At 33.5% G+C, this 21415-nt stretch overlaps 1 protein-coding gene across 2 annotated transcripts in view; it reads left to right on the forward strand.

Annotated features, from left to right (window-relative positions):
- LOC126971800 (PAS domain-containing protein cky-1-like) overlaps positions 1 to 20103 on the forward strand; it is a 29677-nt gene extending 9574 nt beyond the window's left edge. Inside the window, exons 2-11 of one of the 2 annotated variants that reach the window (XM_050818227.1) lie at positions 9887 to 10068; positions 12102 to 12175; positions 12250 to 12339; positions 13250 to 13438; positions 13714 to 13898; positions 14381 to 14487; positions 14952 to 15102; positions 16393 to 16686; positions 18746 to 18885; positions 19413 to 20103. In XM_050818227.1, coding sequence (XP_050674184.1) covers positions 9887 to 10068; positions 12102 to 12175; positions 12250 to 12339; positions 13250 to 13438; positions 13714 to 13898; positions 14381 to 14487; positions 14952 to 15102; positions 16393 to 16686; positions 18746 to 18885; positions 19413 to 19594 — 1594 coding nt within the window. In that variant the 3' untranslated portion in view covers positions 19595 to 20103. Of the gene's footprint in view, positions 1 to 9886; positions 10069 to 12101; positions 12176 to 12249; positions 12340 to 13249; positions 13439 to 13600; positions 13899 to 14380; positions 14488 to 14951; positions 15103 to 16392; positions 16687 to 18745; positions 18886 to 19412 lie in introns of those variants that run through there. The other variant, XM_050818236.1, reaches the window with a different exon arrangement.
- Positions 20104 to 21415: the final 1312 nt, after the last annotated feature.

Consider the following 21415-nt stretch of genomic DNA (forward strand, 5'->3'; position numbering starts at 1 on the left):
ATTTTCATAAATAAATAAAAAAAAGGATCATCCTGCCACCATCATTCACTTTTCTTTTCTATATTGTTATATCTCCGTTAGAGATGTTCTTCTCTCTTGCACGTTTAAATCAAATCAAATCAAAATCACTTTATTCATGTAGGCCTCGTAAATGACACTTATGAATGTCAAATATTTTTTCTTATTGAATCTAACGCTACATCGTAAAGGGTAGCGCACCAGCTCAACCCCTCACTAGAGAAGAAGTAGCAAGAGACGCATTGCCACTCTTCAGTTTGTCTATACGCTGGTATATTAAAATTCTATGTATATAACAACCACACATCATTTAGAGCCAAATGGTATTACCCGACGCGATGCCAAGCGTCCTGATGGAATGACGCAGGTGCCTTGGTCACGAGGAAGGGTGCTGGTGTGGGACGCTACTTGCGTCGACACTCTGGCTCCTTCTCATGTCCAAGTTACGTCAGTTGGTGCTGGGGCTGCTGCTTCGACTACCGAAGACAGCAAGCGTCGCAAATCTGTCGGTCTCAGTGAGTCATACATCTTTGTGCCGTTTTGTGTCGAGACACTTAGCCCGTGGGGCCCAGAGGCGCGGAGAATGTTCAAAATACTATCTTCGCGCCTCAATAAGGCTACTGGAAACCCAAGCGCTGGCAGCTATCTCGGTCAACTATCACAAAATATCACACATCAGTTTTATACATATGTGTGCACGTATTTAGTCATTATCTAAGCTAGGGCATAGTAATGAAAAATTAATATCTGTAGAACTGAAACAGGACGAGGCCTTGAAAGTAAAACACATTAAGTTCAAGAGCTATTTCCTGTTTTCTTACAATGTTTTTATCTTACTTTGTATATTACATTAGTCCTAATAATAGTATAGTAAATACCAATAGCGAAAAGAAAAATATCTAATATATAAAATTCTCATGTCGCGGTGCTTGTAGTTAAACTCCTTCGAAACTTGGCTTGACTGATTCTCATGAAATTTTGAGTGCATATTGGGTACTTATGAGAATCGGACAACATCTATTTTTTATCCCCCTAAATGTTAAGAATGGTCCACGCCAAATGCTTTTTTAAATTTTTTTGACATTTGATTTTAAATTTTGTTTGATTATGAGTCAACATTAAAAAATACATACAACTTCAAATTTTCACCCACCTACGATCAACAGTTACTTTTATATTGCGATTTTAATATCGGCAATACATCGTTTGCTGGGTCAGCTAGTTTTTTATAAATATAATTTTTTAACGTCACCCAGTTTGCTCTTAATACCGTTTTCTCTTTAATGAAACGAGTGTTACAAATCAATTAATTTAAAGTATTTTTTAAAGGATTTTAAAATTTTTATTATTATTTATTTTATCCAAACTCTGCAGGTCCACGTCGCAAAAGCCTCAATTAAAAATTACATGTCTTTTAATGTTTTTAAAAGTATTCTACTTGTTTATTTTGACGTTGATTTGACATTTATACAATTGTTATACGAAAATATGCATATGTATATAAATTCATAATACCATGAAATTGATTCCAAATATTCGTGAAAATAATTTTACAACCGTTGGAATAATATCGAAGTTTTTTTAATTATATAAATAAAGATAGCCTTTATTATTACTAGTTACTTAATTTTTCTTATAAATAAAACTTAGATTAGCTTAACTAGTAATTTATCTCTCGACAAAAGCCTCCTCTAAAGACTTCTAACTTTTTCGATCTCTGGCTGTTTTCAGCCAGTCCGGTCCTGCTATACTTTTAAATCGAATACGTACATTAGATGCTAATGAGACTGGCTCGAGTACGCCCATTTTGGCTTAGAATTAGTTGCCACACTTTGTGACTACTACTGCAGTATCAAGTTGCAGCGCAGTGGAGATCAATACTTAATGTAAAGCCTAAATAAATACCATGTTTGACACAAAAATAACAGTTACTGTTACTTTGACAGTTAAGCAATCCAAGATGACAGAACATGCGTCATGCGAATGGTTGGCTTAGTTGTTAAGAGCGCTGGGATGTAACTCGAAAGGATTTTTGTACAAATTAAACCTGTATGTAGTAAAAGTTTAGATAATTTTACGTCTAGATAGAGTCTCTTGCTGCTAGACGACCGATGAAAACAGGCCAGGTTTATTACTTTAGTGTGTGTGACAAGCTACGTCTTACACTCGCGATATGCATGTGACTTTCCTTCTTTAAAATGTACAAAAAAATTATATATATTTTTGATTTCTTTGACATTTTATACTATAGTCTATCCTAGGTTGGGGGTCGAGGGTGATTTTAATCAAATATGTATTTTATATTTGCAACAAATTAAGATTTATTTTTAATATCACTTTGTGTGCGTGCATTGCTAAAATAGAGGTGAACTGATAAACACCTATTATTACTTTGCGAGCATTGCTCAAAGTAGAGGTCAACAGTTAACCTCTATTTTTTTCTTACATTTTCACATCTTTCACGGTCCATCCAGACGTATAAATGATCTAAGAGTAAAATCATCCAATCTTCAGTTTTAATTAATAATTTGATAAAATTCCTCTGCCTAACCATTTATTCATCATTATAATATAGATTACAGTTACTTAATAATAATTATGTAACGTTCACGTACAGCTACTGTTGAAAATATTCTCCGAAATTGACATGTTTTTCTGTCACATTTCGACACGTGCGCGACAAAAAGCGATACTCTACCAAAATGATTCGGTACAATTTACACGGCGCATCGCTCAGCGTGAAAGCCTCACTCGGAGCTATTTGAGGAATTCAACCTTTTTGTCGATTCCCTACATTATCTGCATTAGTGTCATCCGTGAAATACGCTCACTTTATGCGCATCAGTTTTTGTTCAATATAAAGCAATTGAGTTGAGTATTTTTTGAATAGAAAATACGTTTCATGTTATTTTACATTGAAATTAATAAAATACAAACTAACAAATAAAATTTGAAAAATAAAATTTTATGGACGATGTGGGACTCGAACCCACGACCTCTCCCAACTGATCTAACCGTTCGAGTGACGTATCGTAATAAAATCTTGTATGCTTTGTTCAACAGGAGGACCTGGCACGGAACGCCAGAGGTCGTGGGTTCGAGTCCCGCATCGTTCATAAAATTTTGTTTTTCAAATTTTGTTTGTTTATTAATCTTAGAAGTGGTAACCCTTATCACTTTAAATACGTAACAAATTGTTTATAATACTAAATACTAAATATGTGATCCCAGTGTCATTCTTATTTCTTGTACTATTATTTTTATAAAGTTTTACTTCGCAATCTGGCATTTTTGTTTCAATTATTAGCAAAGTTTAACAGAACATGTGGCACGTCAACGTCACACATTGTTCGAGACTGGCTCGAGTACGCCCACTTGTACGTAGCATTAGTTGCCGCACTTTGTGACTACGCCTGCGGTATCTAGTTGCAGCACAGCGGAGACCAATTCTTAATCTAAGCCTTTCATGTACCTTAAGAAACGTCCAAAAAGTCAAGCCACTCTCGACTTTTGCTTCTTATATATATAGATAACTTTAATTTAAAAAACATGACGCAGTCACCATTGTTCTAGTAAAGTCTACCACATAAACATGCCTTGCTTCATATCTCTTTCTTTCATTATCATCATTTCAGCCGGAAGACGTCCACTCCTAGGCAAAGGCCTCCCCCAAAGATCGCCATGACGATCATTCCTGCGCTGCCCTCATCCAACCAATTCCGGCGATCTTGACCAGATCGTCTCTCCATCTTGTGGGGACCTACTCTTTCTTTATATTTACACAAAAAGTAACGCAAATGAATTAAACATTTCTCGCAACTTCCATCATTTGGGCTTCCCGAGTAGTCCAAGTGGACCTCCAGCTTCCTCACTGGGCGCAGCATACATGTCGTTGTCGACATAAACTGGTTCCTGCCGCCGAATTCCACCTTCGCACGACACGCCATAAGTTAGGATATCATCCTCACCATCTGGATGTGTGGCGGTCTTCCACAGTGCGGTTTTCAAGGAGCTTTCTTCCACGTACTACAAAGCTGTGGAATGAGCTTCCTTGTGCGGTGTTTCCGGGACGATACGACATGGGTACCTTCAAAAAAAGCGCATTCACCTTCCTTAAAGGCCGGCAACGCTCCTGTGATTCCTCTGGTGTTGCGGGAGATTGTGTGCGGCGGTGATCATTTAACAACAGGAGACCCTTACGATCGTTTGTCCTCCTATTCCGTAAAAAAAAAAACATTTTTCATGGATTATTCTAATGCAGGTAATGTGAGTAACCGAAAAAGACGTTATTAACAAGTTAATTTTGGTATCGTGTTTTAAAAGAATCTACATCGTACAAAAAGGGGCTTACTAACTCGACTTAACAGAATAAAAAAAAGTGTGTTTGTTCTTATGTAGGAAGTTATACTTCTTTGGCCTAACAAAGCAAAAATCCTTAAAATTATTTATTCCAAATTATTGTTTTACGTTTGTAGAAAGAAATATATTATAAAAATCTTGCAACGATTGCTTTGACAATTAATTATTAAATAACGAATATGGCTGAACTGGCTTGAACCCTTTGCCTATCCTAATAATGGACGAAGAAACCAAAAAAAAAACTGAATGTCGCAAATGTCAGAAAATTTAAGGAACCAACTTTACCCTGTCACTTTTGTGTTACAGTGATGCACGCGCATCTTAAAATTTCACTCTCATCATTTTTTTGATACGTCTTAAAGAAGTATAACTTCAAAAAACCTTCACTTTGAGCATAAACAAAACTAAAGAATGGAAATAGCTAAAAATATAATACACTAATTATATAATAACCGAAAATAACAGCTTTGCTAATCGACGATACGAAAACTAAAAATAATCAGTAAATCTTATTACCAAACAATAACGTAAGTTGTAACAGGCACAAAAAACCACTAAATCAAATTAACAAAACGAGTACCAATCATCGTCAACTTCCAACAATCATAAACTTAAAAAGCTTAATCGTTCAAATCATTTTACGATTCAGTGAAAAAAACAAGTTAGTTCTAACTAAGGTGAAGGTTCCGCAGTGAGTTAAGAGGACAATTATTTAAATAACGAATATAAATGGGATATAATTAAATTCCTCTTTAAATTATATAGATATTATTTATATCATAGCATTTAAATGAAGCATTGTTTAAAGGATTAAAACGAGTGTTATTATTGTAACTGTATTTTAAATTAGTTTTTGCCGAAAAGTTACATTTTCATCTGAAAATACCATGAAACGTCGGGTTAGCTAAAATGATAATAAAAATGTATTTTTTATGCAAAAACTAAATATTATTTATTTTTCTGGTTTAACGTTCTTTACAGCCACTTTACACAGTTTGTTCTATGCACGTAAATTTCGTTATAAATCTAATGTAAGATTTTAATGCCTATATTATATATCCAAATTAAACACTTTTAAAGAATTACAGCGCGTGAGTTGTAAAAAACTAAAAATACTTCTTACATTTAAATAAACTATTTACTTTATTATAAACATTTACAACCACTTAACTTCTACTTAATTTTTATATTTTTATCTAAACATAATATCTAGGATAGCATTTAGATTATGTTAATTTTAATTAGTTTAATCTGAAGCTATTTCTTATTTTAAATTAAATATTGTGAAATGATTTATTAGTTTAAGTTATATTTATATATTAGTATATTTAACAGGATTTAGTACTTGTTAATTAATTTTGAAGTACTGTGAAGTTAAAATAGTTGTACTTCTTTAATAAGCGTGGAACCCCAAAACTTTAAAAATAATACCGAGTGAGATCAAAGGCACAATCGAAAGCCGCATGAGATGCATGTTAACATGACGGAAAGTGCCTCCACCCTTGTTTCATTAATGTGTTACGATCAAAACTTTTTACTTTTTTGTGAGCTCTGGTTTTTATTGATTGTATTTATCGTCAACACTTTAACTCTTTTTATTGATACATTTAGTCTATTATCTCTAGCATAATTAACGGTTATTATTAACTGTTATTTTAATGTGAATAGGTTTTTTATCTAAAATTATTTCTTATGCGAATTAAGTAATATCCGAATAGGTAGTTGTTTTTGAATTGCAATAAGTGATTTCATATCTAATTTTAAATAAAAATATTTGAATTTGAATTTAAAGAGGTTGTTAAAAAACCCAAATGTCCTCTCTAGAATTTTTTGGGTTTTTCAAGAATCCTGAGCGGCACTGTATTGTAATGAGCAGGGCATATCAATTATCATCAGCTGAACGTCCTGCTCGTCTCTTCCTTTTTTTTTCATAAAGAAATCTATAAAAATCAAGAAGACCGCATCTCTAACATATCATTTAAATATCAACAATGACAATACAAACGGGTCAATAATAGTTTCCGATATATATTTCATATTAACATAATCGCAGTTCATAGCGCATATCAACTTTCATCTCACAAACGCCATTAATATTAATTATATGAATACAAAACCGCATTTACAATGAAATAAACAAGAATAACTTACAAAATCTATTTGTATTCCATATCGTAATATAGGAAAAGATTGCACGCGTTATGAATGAGCTTTACTTAGTATTTGCATTAAAATATAATAAAATAATGGATGCGAAATGTAGAATTACACAATATGATTTCCGGCGATAGCTCTACATCCTCGGTATTATCAATTTATCATTCAAACGATATCCATACAGGGTAAAGTGGACACGTGGTAATTAATTCCTTTTACCTCTATGACATAAACAGACGACTTGACGCCCTACACAGGCCAGTCGTTAGCTACCCTGCCTACAGAGCTAGAGGTCCGAGTTCGAATCCCGGCAGGTGCAATCATTTATATTATTAATATGAATGTTTGTTTAACAGTCATGGATGTTTATATGTATTTATGTATGTTTATTTAACTATTTTGTATTAAATATATCGTTGTCTTGCAACCCATAACACAGACTATATTACATGCCTAATTTGGGGCAAGATAATTTGTGTGAAAAGTGTATCAATATTATATTATTATATAATCTTACTGAAATAATATTTTAGTGGCTATATATGCATTGTTAATCCTTTTACTTTTATGGCATTTAAAACTGTAAATGGTAGACTTGAATATCACAAGTCTAACAAACTAAATTTTTGTTTAATATAATCTTAATCAGATATCATTTTAGAACAAACATAGAAAAGATATTGGAATAGTATAGGCCTGGCAATACAGTCTAGTCCAGTGGTAGGCTCCTTTGCACAGGAAGGCTAGATTATGCGGCGAGACGGACACGACGTTCAGCTGATGGTAATTGATACGCCCTGCCCATTACAATGCAGTGCCGCTCAGGATTCTTGAAAAACCAAAAATTCTGAGCGACACTAGAATTGCGCTCGTCTCCGTGACACATATGATGTTAAGTCTCATTTGCCCTGTAACTTCACTAGCTACGGCACCCTTCAGACCGAAACACAGTAATATTTACACATTACGGTTTCACGTCAGAAATAGGCGCCATTGTGGTACCCATAATCTAGCCGGCATCCTGAGGAAAGGAGCCTCCCACTGGTAAACATGGTAAAAATAACATCTTATAGTCACCATATCAATATTAAAAATATTTTATGTTTTAAATTGGCATTCAATTCAATGCCACTGTTTGATTATAATATTATATAAAGTGATCTAAGAAAAATACTCAAACGATAAATACTAAATGCCTTACACTAGAAAGTATATCATAAAAAAAGAATAACACTTTCGTACTTTGTTACTAAATGTTTTTTTTAAAATACCTAATTACTTATTATTTATCTAATATTACTAAAAAGTTGATTTTAGTAACGGAACCTGAAGTCAAAAGAACATAACTTCAAAAGCGCCGCATTGTACCCACTATTGGGCCTCGTAAAACCGAATCAAATTAATATTGTTTGTCGCTCCTATCGGCCATAGGTCTATCAAAGAACTTATTAATAATCGGTTTGCAAGAATGGTAATAATATGAAGAAAGGAAGCCGACCCCACCTGTCCGGAACGCAATATCCGAGCATTGTTTACAAATCTCTCTAAATCTTTTCTATTAACCAACTCTATATTCTTCACTTCCCTGTACGTATTAACATATAAGATTACTAGCGGCTCGTGGATAACGTGTTTTTAAAAATAATAAGCAAGTTTGGAATTAAAGATTATCTCTCATGTCCTATTCCAGTTTCGGTTCCCGTTTTCGCTCCCGTTCCCAACATATTATATCTTATTCGATAAAGATTGCTATGACAAATTAAACTAACTGGGATGGTTATAGCTCATCGACGTGAATTTAAGTTTTTCACAAATCCCGCGGGAACCATGGATTTTTCCGGGATAAAATGTAGTCTATGTCTTTTCCCAAACTCTAGTCTACAGCGATACTGTACCGAATTTCATCAAAATTCGTTCAGTAGCTCTGGCGATAAGCGTAACAAACATACATTCAAATTTAAGTATAATATTAATAGGGATTCCTTAAACTTAATTTCAGTGATTTTAAAATTAGCCAACACATAAATATGATGATATTCAGTTGTGAACCAATTGAAATAAAACAGACATTAACGGCTTTACAAAATATAAGCTCGGTATCAAGTTATGCCTGTGAATAAATCAAGAACATGCAAGAAGTTGACTATATCTATATCTGTCTATATATTGTCCCGGCATTTATTAATGTTCATTCAAAATTTTTATTAAATCTATTCCTTAGTTTTTCTCGGTTAGATCCGGTCTGAATTACCATTATATAATAGTTAAGACATTAATTATCTAACTAGCGTTAATCTACCCCTACGTGCAATTCTATTATGGTCCTTCGAGCCGGATTGTTACCAATGAGACAGACCACTAAAGTCAGTAAGGCACCAATTAAAAAGTGCAAATTGTATTTTCACAGTTTATATTTCCAGTTATGCTCACTTGTAATGTATTTATTCGACTCGTGTTTGTTTAATCCTTCAACTGTTAATTATGAACTATGACCTATTGATGCGATTAGTTTTGCGATAAAAAGCAATAATTAATGTCTAGAATTAATGTTTATGGCTAGATTTTGGCCATAAAATAATTAAAATAACGAACTATGTTTTACAGCTACTCTCAAGTTGTTATGTACATGTTTTAAGTATTATATTGGTAATTTAGGATTATTTAAATGCAGTTATTAAATATTCCGTTTTTAACACCGTGGCCAACGTTTTTTGTTCTTTCTTGCCTTGATAATTCAATCGGTAATAAATGAAATTATGTCGCACGTTGCCAGAGGCTTAGAACCTATTTTGAAGAGGAAGAAGTGGAAAAGGGGGGTTGTTTTAGGGTAAAAAACGGTTTATCTCGATTTCCGGCAAAACCACAAGTCCTATGGCAAAAAGTTAAATGGCAAAGTTAGGTAGTAGGTAGTAAAAAGATCTACAACTTTTGTTTTCACACTTTTTTCACATAACCTCACAAAAAAATTCAAAAAACCACGGTTTTTTGAATTTCACATAAGCTTTGAGGTTATCGATGTGGTTTCAAAAATTATTGACCCTGGTCTATAGATAGAATACAAGTTTTCAAACTATTTGTGTATAAATAACACCATAATAATTTTCGACTGCTATAGTATATGTATACATTGCCGCATTTACTCCAGTTGCTTATAATATTCTTAATGGATAAACAGCAATGTAAAACAGTCAGTTTAGGTTCGATTCGGGCAGTGACAGTCGACACACGACTAAGGAGAAAAGTGTGCTTATATTGTCTTTAAGCGCACTTTTGCCGTTCCACTATCAGACTGCGAATGATATGTATAGAACGTCATTGGACGCGACTAGTAATGTTTTATTTTGATAAACAGATTCGAGCCTACAAAATCGACAAAGGGCGCAAGTAAAATGCGGCGGGACCTGATCAACGCAGAGATATCCAACCTTCGGGACCTGTTGCCGCTCCCCCCCTCCACTCGGCAGAGGCTATCACAACTACAGCTGATGGCTTTAGTCTGTGTTTACGTACGGAAAATGAATTATTTTCAACAAGGTAATACTTTATATTGAACACAAAAAATAAGTGACCCTTTTTTAGTTTTTTATCAAGTCACCTAGAATATTGTTTATTGACTCAGGCGTTAATTTACGAAAAACCGTTATTATAAAAATGTTTAAATTTTTATTTAATGTATATCCCGCTAAGTCTTGTCTTTAATTAATTCGACACGTATTTCGCCTCTACACGAGGCATGCTCAGATGACTCGCCAAATTTTGACTGGAGACTGATTTTCCGGCTATTTCAATTATTTAAAAATCACAACATTTGTTTACTATATTTGTGATGAGAAATAACTATTTTAATTAAAACGAGAAGAATATTTAACTAATTTATAATAAAAAGTAATCACTAACATAAGATTGTTTTTCTGAATTTTCCTGCAATAAAATAAAAGGTTTATATTTTCTGACTCTATTTTATTTTCAATTCGCATGTAATTCTTTTATATAAATCCAGCCATTGTTTTGTGTGTGTCATTTATTGATGAGCGTGGGAATTACTGGATGTTAAGTGATCACCTTTGCCAATAACATTAATTAATAATTCAACACAGATTTTTTACCATCAGTCACTGCCATTTTAATGAAGAGTGAGTAGAGAAGAGCTGAGTGAATTTGTTAGTTAAACCTTTCTACCAGATTATACTCGAACACTAACATATCTGATCATACAACCTTAAGGAGTACATGCCGAGATAAGTTTTACCAATGGGAGGCTCCTTTGCACCGGATGCCGGCTACATTATGGGTAGATACCACAACGGCGCCTATTTCTGCCGTGAAGCAGTAATGTATACACGTTACTGTGTTTCGATCTGAAGGGCGCCGTTGTTAGTGAAATTACTGGGCAAATGAGACTTAACACATTGTCTCAAGGTGACGAGCGCAGTTGTAGTGCCGCTCAGAATTTTGGGTTTTTTCCTGAGCGGCATTGCATTGTAATGGGCAGGGTGCATCAATTACCATCAGCTGAACGTCCAGCTCGTCTCGTCCCTAATTTTCATAAAAAAAAAATTACGCCTAAAATCCTAAACAAAGAGACTTGGAACAAAGCGGGTACTGGAAACCCATTGCTTGCTTTACTTTTGCCATTATTTACTTGATACTTACACCCACCGCAAACATAAGAATTGTAAGAAGTACCCTTAGAATATTATAGTTTTACTATTCTAACGGAATAACTGTTTTTTTTACATGTTTTTCATGTCACATCATTCTTGAAATGGTACACGGCGCCATTTAATTCAATTTGTTATGAAGTAACTTTCAAACTTAGCCGGATTATACTTCAAATATTGTAATTACTATTTCAAACATATGTTAAATCACTGCATAATTCATACAAAACTAAATTTCAACTTTTACCTAGGCCGGACCGGTTCTTATTACATAGTATTTACATCTCTTTGTAAATAATAATAAATTGTTTGTTGTAAGGTAACGGCAACGTTGTCACGAGTTCAATTGGACGTAGTTCCTGAAAAACCTTCTAAGCTACACACATTAATCACATTTTAAGGAAATCGTGTTTAAAATTTAATAAATATTAGTGTATTCCATACATGTGGGTTGGGCTACTAAGTCAAGACGTCATTTAAAGAGTGACACTAGGGCGGTCATTTTTTGTCAGTCCGTAAATATGAATCACGTGACCAGTTTTTGTTCTCAACTCAATTTCGACATGATTGTAGTTTGGAATGTTTTTCTGGAATTTCATACAATTGTTTTTCTCATCTTAAAAATGCCCCACGTGCCTTAAGATAAAAAAAAAAAGAAAACAACAAAAGTTAAAAAACAATGTCTCAAAGTCGATATGTCGTCGTCAGTTTCCCATGCTCCAAATGTTTGTCGAAACTCATCACGTGCACTCTTATCCGTCATCGTTTTCAAAACGTCTCCAGAACTTTTTGTTTCACCTTCAGTCACGAAAAGGCATATTAAGACGTTTAAAATACATTTGCCTCGCTATCTTATCTCTAGTTGCTATAACTTCACCCATAATTCCGTCTTTCTTTCTGTTTTAGTACACAAAAGTCACGACTTTACATATCAGTATCAAGAACAACCTACACCCACACCTAATATCGGATTTTCTAAGGTATGCATTTCAAGTTTACGAGTGTTCACGGTGAAAACATAAAATCAGTGCTGACATTAAATGGTGTCTTTCAGGCGATGAGCGGTTTTATGATGATGATGACTCAGAACGGAAAACTGTTGTACATATCTGAAAACGCTGCGGAATACTTGGGACATTCGATGGTTTGTTTTTTATATAAGTTGTTTAATATTAGAACAAATGGTCGCTAATACTTCTTTTCCAGTTGGAGGCTCTTTTGCACAGGATATCGGCTAGATTATGGGTACCACAACGGCACCTATTCCTGCCATGAAGCAGTAATGTGTAAACATTACTGTGTTTCGGTCTGAAGGGTGCCGTAGCTAGTGAAATTACTGGGCAAATGAGAATTAACATCTTATGTCTCAACGTGACAAGCGCAAATGTAGTGCCGCTCAGAATTTTTGGGTTTTTCAAGAATCTTGAGCGGCACTGCATTGTAATGGGCAGGGCGTATCAATTACCATCAGCTGCTCGTCTCATGCCTTATTATCATTAAAAAAAAGAAGAAAAAGTGTTGCTGGTGTTAAGGGTTGGCTGGTCTAAGCACAGCAAATAAAGTTTATTACAATTACGGCAATTTGGCTCAATTAAATAGTAAATCGCACAGTAATTGAAGGATCAGGATAGAATTTTGTGATTTTGTATAGTACGAATCCGATGTAATAGATTAAGAAAATAATATTACGTTACAGCTTATACTAAAACAGCAGATATTGTATTTTGTAAGCAATACATTACTAAGCTAGTTGTGAACGTAAATGGTATTGGAAATCATTTCGATGAGAATTAAAAGACTATTTGACTATTTTCCTTAAATTCTATGGAAATAAATGACTATTTACAAGCGATATTAGGTTGACATGGAGCTAAATAAGAAAAAAAATATTTACTAAAATTTAATTCTCTAAAAACATTTTAAAAGTGTTAAATTATTTATTGCACAATTGCTCTTAAGTTCAGGCAAGGAGTTACATTGTAATTACAATGTACATACATTTTCGTGCTTTCGATGTCTACCTTTGGGTATTCATTAAATATTTTTTATTTTAGGAAGACTTACTAATACACGGCGATAGTGTATACGATATTATAGATAGACAAGACCACCAAATGGTCCAGTTAGAACTAAATAGAGGGAGCAATGGAGAGACTGAGAATATACCAAAGAATAGGCATTTCTTCTGTAGAATGAACGTTTCAAGAAACGCTAGAAGACAGATGAGATTTGGTGACCAAAAAGTATGTATGAAGAGTTTTTAATTTATGAAGTATTTATAGTAGTAGCTAACACATGGATATATATTAATGCCATTTAATAAATCCACATCACTTTGCATAAATAGTATTGAAACATAAATCTTCTTTAAAAAATTTAACTGCAATCCAATTTATTGTTGTTTATCTAAATCACATAGCACATTTTACAAATAGCATCGTAGTAAATGAAAGATTTGACCTAACTTAAAAATGTTTAGTCTGCTTAAAATACATCTAATAAAGTATGTAATTTTCAGGTAGTGTTAGTGCGAGGCCATTATGTGTCATATTTACCATTATGTAGTAGAAATGAACCTGTGTTCCTAGCATCATGTACTCCGCTCGCCATGCCGGAGACGCGCGAGTGTGTAGTACACGGTGCTACCAATGTGTTCACCACTGTACACGCCATGGACATGAAGATACTACACATTGACACTAAGTAAGTACTGAGAGCATTATACAGTGTCACAATAAGCCAAAGATCCTAGCATTATGTACTCCGCTCGGCATGCCGGAGACGCGTGAGTGTGTTGTGCATGGCGCACCAATGTGTCTACTACCGTACACGCCATGGACTTGAAGTTACTACACATTGATATTAAGTAAGTACTGAGAGCAATATATAGTCACGCAACAAGCCAGTGTTCCTAGCGTCATGTACACCGCTCACCATGGCGGAGACGCGACAGTGTGTAGTACACGGCGCTACCAATATGTTCACCACTGTACACGCCATGGACATGAAGATACTACACATTGACACTAAGTCACCACATCACATCGAGGTAATCTTCATAGCACCACATTCGAATTCAAACGTCATTATTACATAATTTATCATAATCTACTATTAGAATGTACTTTTCGGTATTATAACAATTATAATGTAATATTTTTTAATAAACCCTAACTTTGTTGCAGTGGCGAATGGTATTTGGGATGGAAGAAACATGAACTAGTAGATGTATCGTGGTACCAAATTTTACACTGGGAGAGCTTGAGAGAAGCACAAACTAAACATAAATTAAGTTAGTTTTTACTTTCTTTAAACTAATAAATTGAATTGAATAAATATTAGATGAATAGTGAAACTCACTCTGGCCAAATCGCAGAACATTGATTTATTCATTCCGCTTGCACAACATAAAAAGTAATTACTTAATTTACACACGTGACTTAGAAACCTTGTTTTTATGTTTCATTTTCATTATTATTTTTCTATTATATATTACAATATTTATAGATTTTAGTTTTTCAATTGTTAAAATTACTGTCTTATAAACGTAAACTCTTATCCATATTATATTTTAAGTTTGAGCATGTAAAGAGTTTTATCATTTGTTAGCTGCCCAAATAAATAAATATTTCTCGTAACTTAAGTTGTATTTAAGTTTTAATTGTTATTCGGTATATTTGATGCTTTTCTTACTTTTATGTGATTTTTTTTTATCCCATGTTGTAAACAGTTCCATTTATTATTATTTAATTTTAGTAACAAAATCAGAGCAGGACAAATGCTGTATACTATTAGTCAAGCTCCAACAACGATCTGGCGAGTTTCTGTGGGTGCATGTCGTGTTACAAGTCAAAGAAGCGACAGATACTCCTAGACAATTTATTGTTGCTACCAACCAAATATTAAGGTAAGTAATAAATGTTTATTATTTTATTTTTTTTAAAAGACAAACAAATATACTTATAACGTACCAATGACGTTCTATACGCATAGACAAAACAACAAAGCTAAAGTATGGAACGTGCCACTAACTAGACTGTAATAAGCTTTGACTGATTTATCTATACATTGCCGCATTTACTCCAGTTGTTTAAATTCTCTTGGTCAATAAGATGCATTGTAAATCAATATTTATTAACTTTGAGTTTTACATATCATAAATTACATTTATGTTAACATTTCAACTGTCAACGTATGATATTTAAATATATTGATGCTATTAAGGTTTATACATTATGTTTTATTTAAAATATATTCAAACAAAACTAATCTTATAACTATATTTACAATACTATGATTACATTAAATTAAAATTATCATTATCAAGAATACTGACAGCATTTTCATTTACATCTTATTAATAAATCAAATCAAAATCACTTTATTCGTTTAGGTCAAGGGAATGACACTTAAGAATTTCAAAAGTTTTTTTTATCATTTACCACCCATTCGAAAAAACTTGAGCTCTCATGGGAAGAAATGACAAAAAACTAATGTCCACTTTTTTCAATCAACATTTAAGGCTTCATAGTTTTCAAATTATTTTAATAACAGTATATGTAAGGTAAGGCAACAAAAACACTCAAACGTCTACTATACATATGGCAATACATAATGCCTTACACGATTAGTCAAAAAATTAATGTGAATTAATAAATGAAAACACAAGGGTTATGGAGGACAGTAAATGCATAAATCCACACATACTTTATATACAATAATTATTTAAGGCCACCACTATCCCAAAAATAGTGCACAATTGAAACCATTTCTTAACGGTTTGTGTAAAGCTTTTATTTTACAAAAAAATAATTGTATATCTGCAGAATATGAGAAGACAATTCATTTTTCTTTACATTTCTATCTTTAACAGACATTGCGAATGAAAAATCACCAAAGTACTTTGGTGATTTTTCCTAAATTTTACAGTTGGAGCCATTTTAATCATTTAATCTAGATAAAAATTGTATGAAAAATTTCTTACTGTTTACCAATACTATTTAACATGTTTTTTTATTTTTATAAAGAAATTTATATTATGTTTGTAAAACAAGAAACATGCTTCTTATTGTGAATAAAAAGTATGGTGATCTTGTGCGAGAGAGGTAACCTAGCTCCGTTCGATTTCTCAAGGCCGTTGGCTCGGTCCCCAGCCTTAAGGCAGATTTTATATCTAATATAAGTAAAATTCCAACAGTGAAGAAGAAGCAACAATTATGCTGGCGAACGCATGGCTTTACCAATATTATGGTTACCAAAACCAGCCGTGTGGGATGTTAGACCCACGCTGCCAGAAGTACTTCAGACGAGACCAGTGTTACCAGGATCCTTACCAAGACTACCAGTATTTGGAAAACGGTGATGTGGATTATGCCAGCTACATGGCATATGTCGCCAAACCTGAGGAGTACGTCTGTGAGACCCTGTACATGGATAGAGGCCCGGTGGACTATTCCACTCATTCACCTCAGTCAACTATAAGTGAAGAAAGGTATGTTTTCTCTGAAATTGTTTTAAGAAACAACTTGATTGTTTATTCATAATTAGAAATTCACCATTTTACCAAACATACATACAAAAATAATCAGTCATGCAAGATATTCCCCACAGAATTAAATTCGCTAAAATTTCCCCAAATATTTCTATTTTTGCCCAGAATGGGGTAAATCACCTGATTTAATTAATGTACCTATACGTGGCAGGTATATTGTGAAAGCCGTTATATTATAACATTTTCACTAGTGATATTATTATTAAACAGTAGATTGTCAATCGACTTCATTTCTTACAATTTAACGGCCTAGTTTTAGTACCGTCTCTCCGTCGGTCTGCTCACAATAAACTCAAGAACTACTGCACTGATTTTCATGTTGTTTTCACCAGTGCTCCATGATGGATGGATGGTTTTAGTATATAATTTGTTAAGTTTTTGTAAAAATTTTTGTATATATTAACAATATTTGTTGGAGGTGTTTCAATGAAAACGCTGTCCTTTGAGATATAACAAAATAATGTAATTGTCTACAAAAAAAAAGACGAAATGGCATATGTCTATCTGTTAGGGATATATATAATCCTTATCATTTTTTAACTATATAAAGTTACAAAATCATTCAGAAATACGTTTTTAATTCATTTTTACATCCAAATGTTTTGAGTCTTCTTTAGTGTGACTGACTGTTATACTTCAGCAGTCTCGTGCCAGAGTTTGGCGAGTCATCAACTCCTGAGGATCCCTCGCGTAGAGGCGAAACATGTGTGGAATTGTTTAAGGACAAATATTAGCAGAATTAACACTAAATAAAAGTCAAAACATTTAGATAATTATGGATTTCCGCAAAGTACTTCAATAAATTTTCATTTTTACATGTTATTTTTGTTGTACTAACAGAACAGCGTCTGTCGAGAGGGCTTGTTGTAAATGAATAAGTTCTGGATGAATTGTAAATATTTACGTTGGTAATATAATATAACTGTACTATAGATAATTATCCATTAGTTCATGTCATGTACTACAATCTGTACCCTTCACGCCTCATACGGAATACAAATAAGAAAATCATCAGCCTGTCTACTCGTCCGCGTAATTTGACACTTTTCATTACCATATTTATTGTAAACTCGCCACGACCAAGCGCGTTTACTGTCCACTTATCATACAACAACTCTACTGCGACGAGATAGAGTTGATATTAGTTGGACTGGTTGCAAAATGAATCTTGTAAAGTAAACCCAATAAGGATCTGGTGCAAATTGAAAAAAAATACTAGCCTTTTACTTCTGAGGTAGGGTTAGAGGTTAAATATAGATTATTACATGTGAGTTTTAGAATTCTTATGGAGTTAATATCCTACTTTAAGTTATTAAGGCTCGTTTTAAAGGTTACGTAGTCTTACTGTACCTAAACATGTTTTTTTTTTCATACAAACGTCAAAAACTCGATGCACGTACTGCAAACCATTGCGCTTGTTATTGGAATTAATTTGACTTTACAGCATTTTTTTACATTGTCATGGTGCTAAATAACAATAAATTTATATAACAAGTTATTTACTTACCTTATTACTGACTACCAGTATATAAAAAAATAAAGAGTTATTATTTTATGCGGACTATACTTTGTCGCCGAAAATATTATACCCCTCAGAGCTGGTCAATATAATAAAATAGACCAGGTACTGTTGCAGTATTTTCGATATTTCCATGTCGTATCGTCCTGGAAACCCATTCTACAGCTTTTTTGTAAGTAGAAGAAAATCCAAATGGTGATATCCTAATTTGTGGTGTGTCGTGCGAAGGTGTAATTCGGCGGTAGGAATCAGGTGAAACAGTTCATCGAAACACTTTCCGTGATAAATGCGGTAGAAGACACACAATGAATCGACGTCTCTACGCAACGCCAAGTGATTCAGCCGTTCACAGAGCACTGGGTCCCCGACATTTCAAGCAGCTCTGCGTTGCACGCGGTCAAATGGTTCGAGCTGATACTGGGACGAGCCCTAGAATATTGAAGTATTTATACATTTCAAGTTATGTTTCATCTTTCTTAGGTCACCAAACCACTACGAAGCGCCAGATATCGCTAGCAGTATGTACGCATATCCGTACAGCACAGGAAAGAGGGAATATTACGAGCAGTATCCAATTATGACCTACCCTCAGGACCCTTGCACGAGTACATGTGTAGAAGGTAATCTATACTCATCCCCATATATATTATTTCTAAAAGCTTAAATAATTTATACGTCTAGATACTGCCTCATAATTTTAGGCAACGCATGACCATCGGCCAGGTTAATTACTTTATTGTGTGTGGGTTGCTGAAAATAGAGGTTAACTGTTCGCCGCTACTTTTCCTCGATGTCTTTACAGCTGTCTATCTAGCCATAAAAATTATCTAAGTCTTAAAGGTGTCGTTTTTGCGGAGGAGGACGACAACGAGCGGTCATCTGATGTTAAGTGATCACCGCCGCCAAATCTCCTGCAACATCAGAAGTATGGCGCCCTTCACACCGAAACACAAAAATATTTACACATTGCTGTTTCACGGCAGAAAAAGGAGCCGTTGTGGTACCATAAATCTAATCCGGCTTCCTGTGCAAAGAAACTGGTAAATGCCCTAAGTCGCCTCTTACGACCTTGGGCCTTCCACTTTATTCTTTTGTTGCCCTGAGCTTCGCCGAAACTACAAATAAATTACAACTATTTTAATTTTAGGGTTAGAATATCCACCGGAGAAACGAATGCGTCTATCAGTCCCCATGGTGCCTTTAGAAGCGGATGGAATGGAGAGATGGAACCCCAGCCCACCCTGGTCAGATAACCTCAAAACGTCTGATTACACGCAACGGTATACCTACAGCATGCATCTACCACCAGAAAGAGCTATGGTGACTTAAGTAAAATAAATTGTAGAAATATTTAGATATATTGGAATTTATTGTCAACGATTAGTATAAGATGGTCTAAGGTGCTGGTAAATTGTGAAGATGTGTTTAATTTGCTGTGAAATTTTTTTTTTTTGTTAAAACAAAATGTTTGGCGTAATTTGGATCAAAAATGTTTCTATACACCGTTATTTTAAATGTCCAAAAAGTACTAGATTATCAAAAACTTTTGAAGAAGTAATTTTAAACAATGTCAAAATTTTACCCATAAAAATAGCAAATCATTGAAAGTGTCAATGACCTTACGAAGTATTGACAATTCACGTTGCTATTCATAAATCTCTACGTAATGATGTACGTAGTATTTTTATATTATTATCTTATGTTTACAATTTAGGGGCAGGATTTAAGAAAAAATTAATAATAATATGTTATTATATTGTATTATTTTACTGTGCAGTATAAAAATCATTACAGTTATTTACGATCTCTTCATTATTGCTCGTTTTCTTTTTAGTAAATAAAACCTAGTGGTGTATATCTTTAGATAATTATATATGTATTAAGCTGCAGTGAAGTTATTTTGGTTTTATATAAAAAAATGTTTTTTTTTTATGAATCGTGCTTATATTGTCTTAAAATTGGTAGATATTTTAAGTTGCAGTGACGAAATTTCGATTTAACCTTTCAAAATTATATATTTTCTAAGTTATCTTGTTTAAGAACGCTGTGTAGTAATTTTGATCTTAAAATAGTAGATATTTTTTATATTATGTAATGAATTTGATTTATTCTTGTAAATTTAATTTAACTTGTGGCTATTATTCTGCAAGAATAAATTCGTGTTTATTTGTTTATAGAATGACAGTGATAACTTTGGTTGTACATTTTAAAAATAATGTTTTCGTAAAGTTACGTTTATTGTACGGTGTACTTAAACCTATTTCAGAATATTTACGGAAGCTATTAGGAAATCTCTTATGAAGTGGTTTCAGTCTGAATATTACTTTCAGTTTTCTGTATACCTTCTCCAAATTTTTAAGGATATATCTTAATACATATAAATTTAGTCTTGATGTTTGTTTCCAGTAAACTTCTAAGCTAATGAACGGATTTTAATGGGGATTACTTCATGGGCAGTTGTGTCCAACTTGTGAGAAAGGATAGTTTTTAAATTCGATTTGAGACCCATAATTATTTTGATTCTAGATGTTTGTTTTGTATGGACATATTTTCCATGAGAGAATTTATTGACGCACGGTTTGATAGTTCTGCTGTGAAACAATTCATTATAACAGTAGGGAGCATATTTTACGAAATAAATACAACCCCTGAGGTGCAAAGCTGCCACAAAGCGCGTGGCGCTCATGCCCGTCTTAAGCCGCCGCGCGTTACCGACGCTAAGGTCAACGGGCTCGTGTTACAATAAAATTTATTGCTTTTGAAGTGTTTCGGCTTGTTTATAAAAACGAACGTCAATGCTTTTGTATGAGCTATTATGGAGAAATTCATAAAAAAAGTATTCTACTTATTATATAACGAACAACGTCTGTCGGGTCAGCTAGTATAATATATATTACTTTTACTTATACAGGTAAATGGGTCCAATTCTTATAGGTTGCTGGCTTACATAAGCATAGTATTTTTATTATATATGAATAATTGTAACGCACGTAAACAAAAAATTCGACTGTAATATATATAACTCTACCTATTTAAGCGATTGAATAAAATTTAAATACTGTCAGTATTTTAGAAATAAGTATATTGTAAATTGTGCTTATATTTATTTTTATTTATAAATAGGAACATTTCCGTCCAAAACAAACCTTC

This window comes from Leptidea sinapis, chromosome 2 (genome assembly GCF_905404315.1).
Source record: "Leptidea sinapis chromosome 2, ilLepSina1.1, whole genome shotgun sequence".
Taxonomy (NCBI): domain Eukaryota; kingdom Metazoa; phylum Arthropoda; class Insecta; order Lepidoptera; family Pieridae; genus Leptidea; species Leptidea sinapis.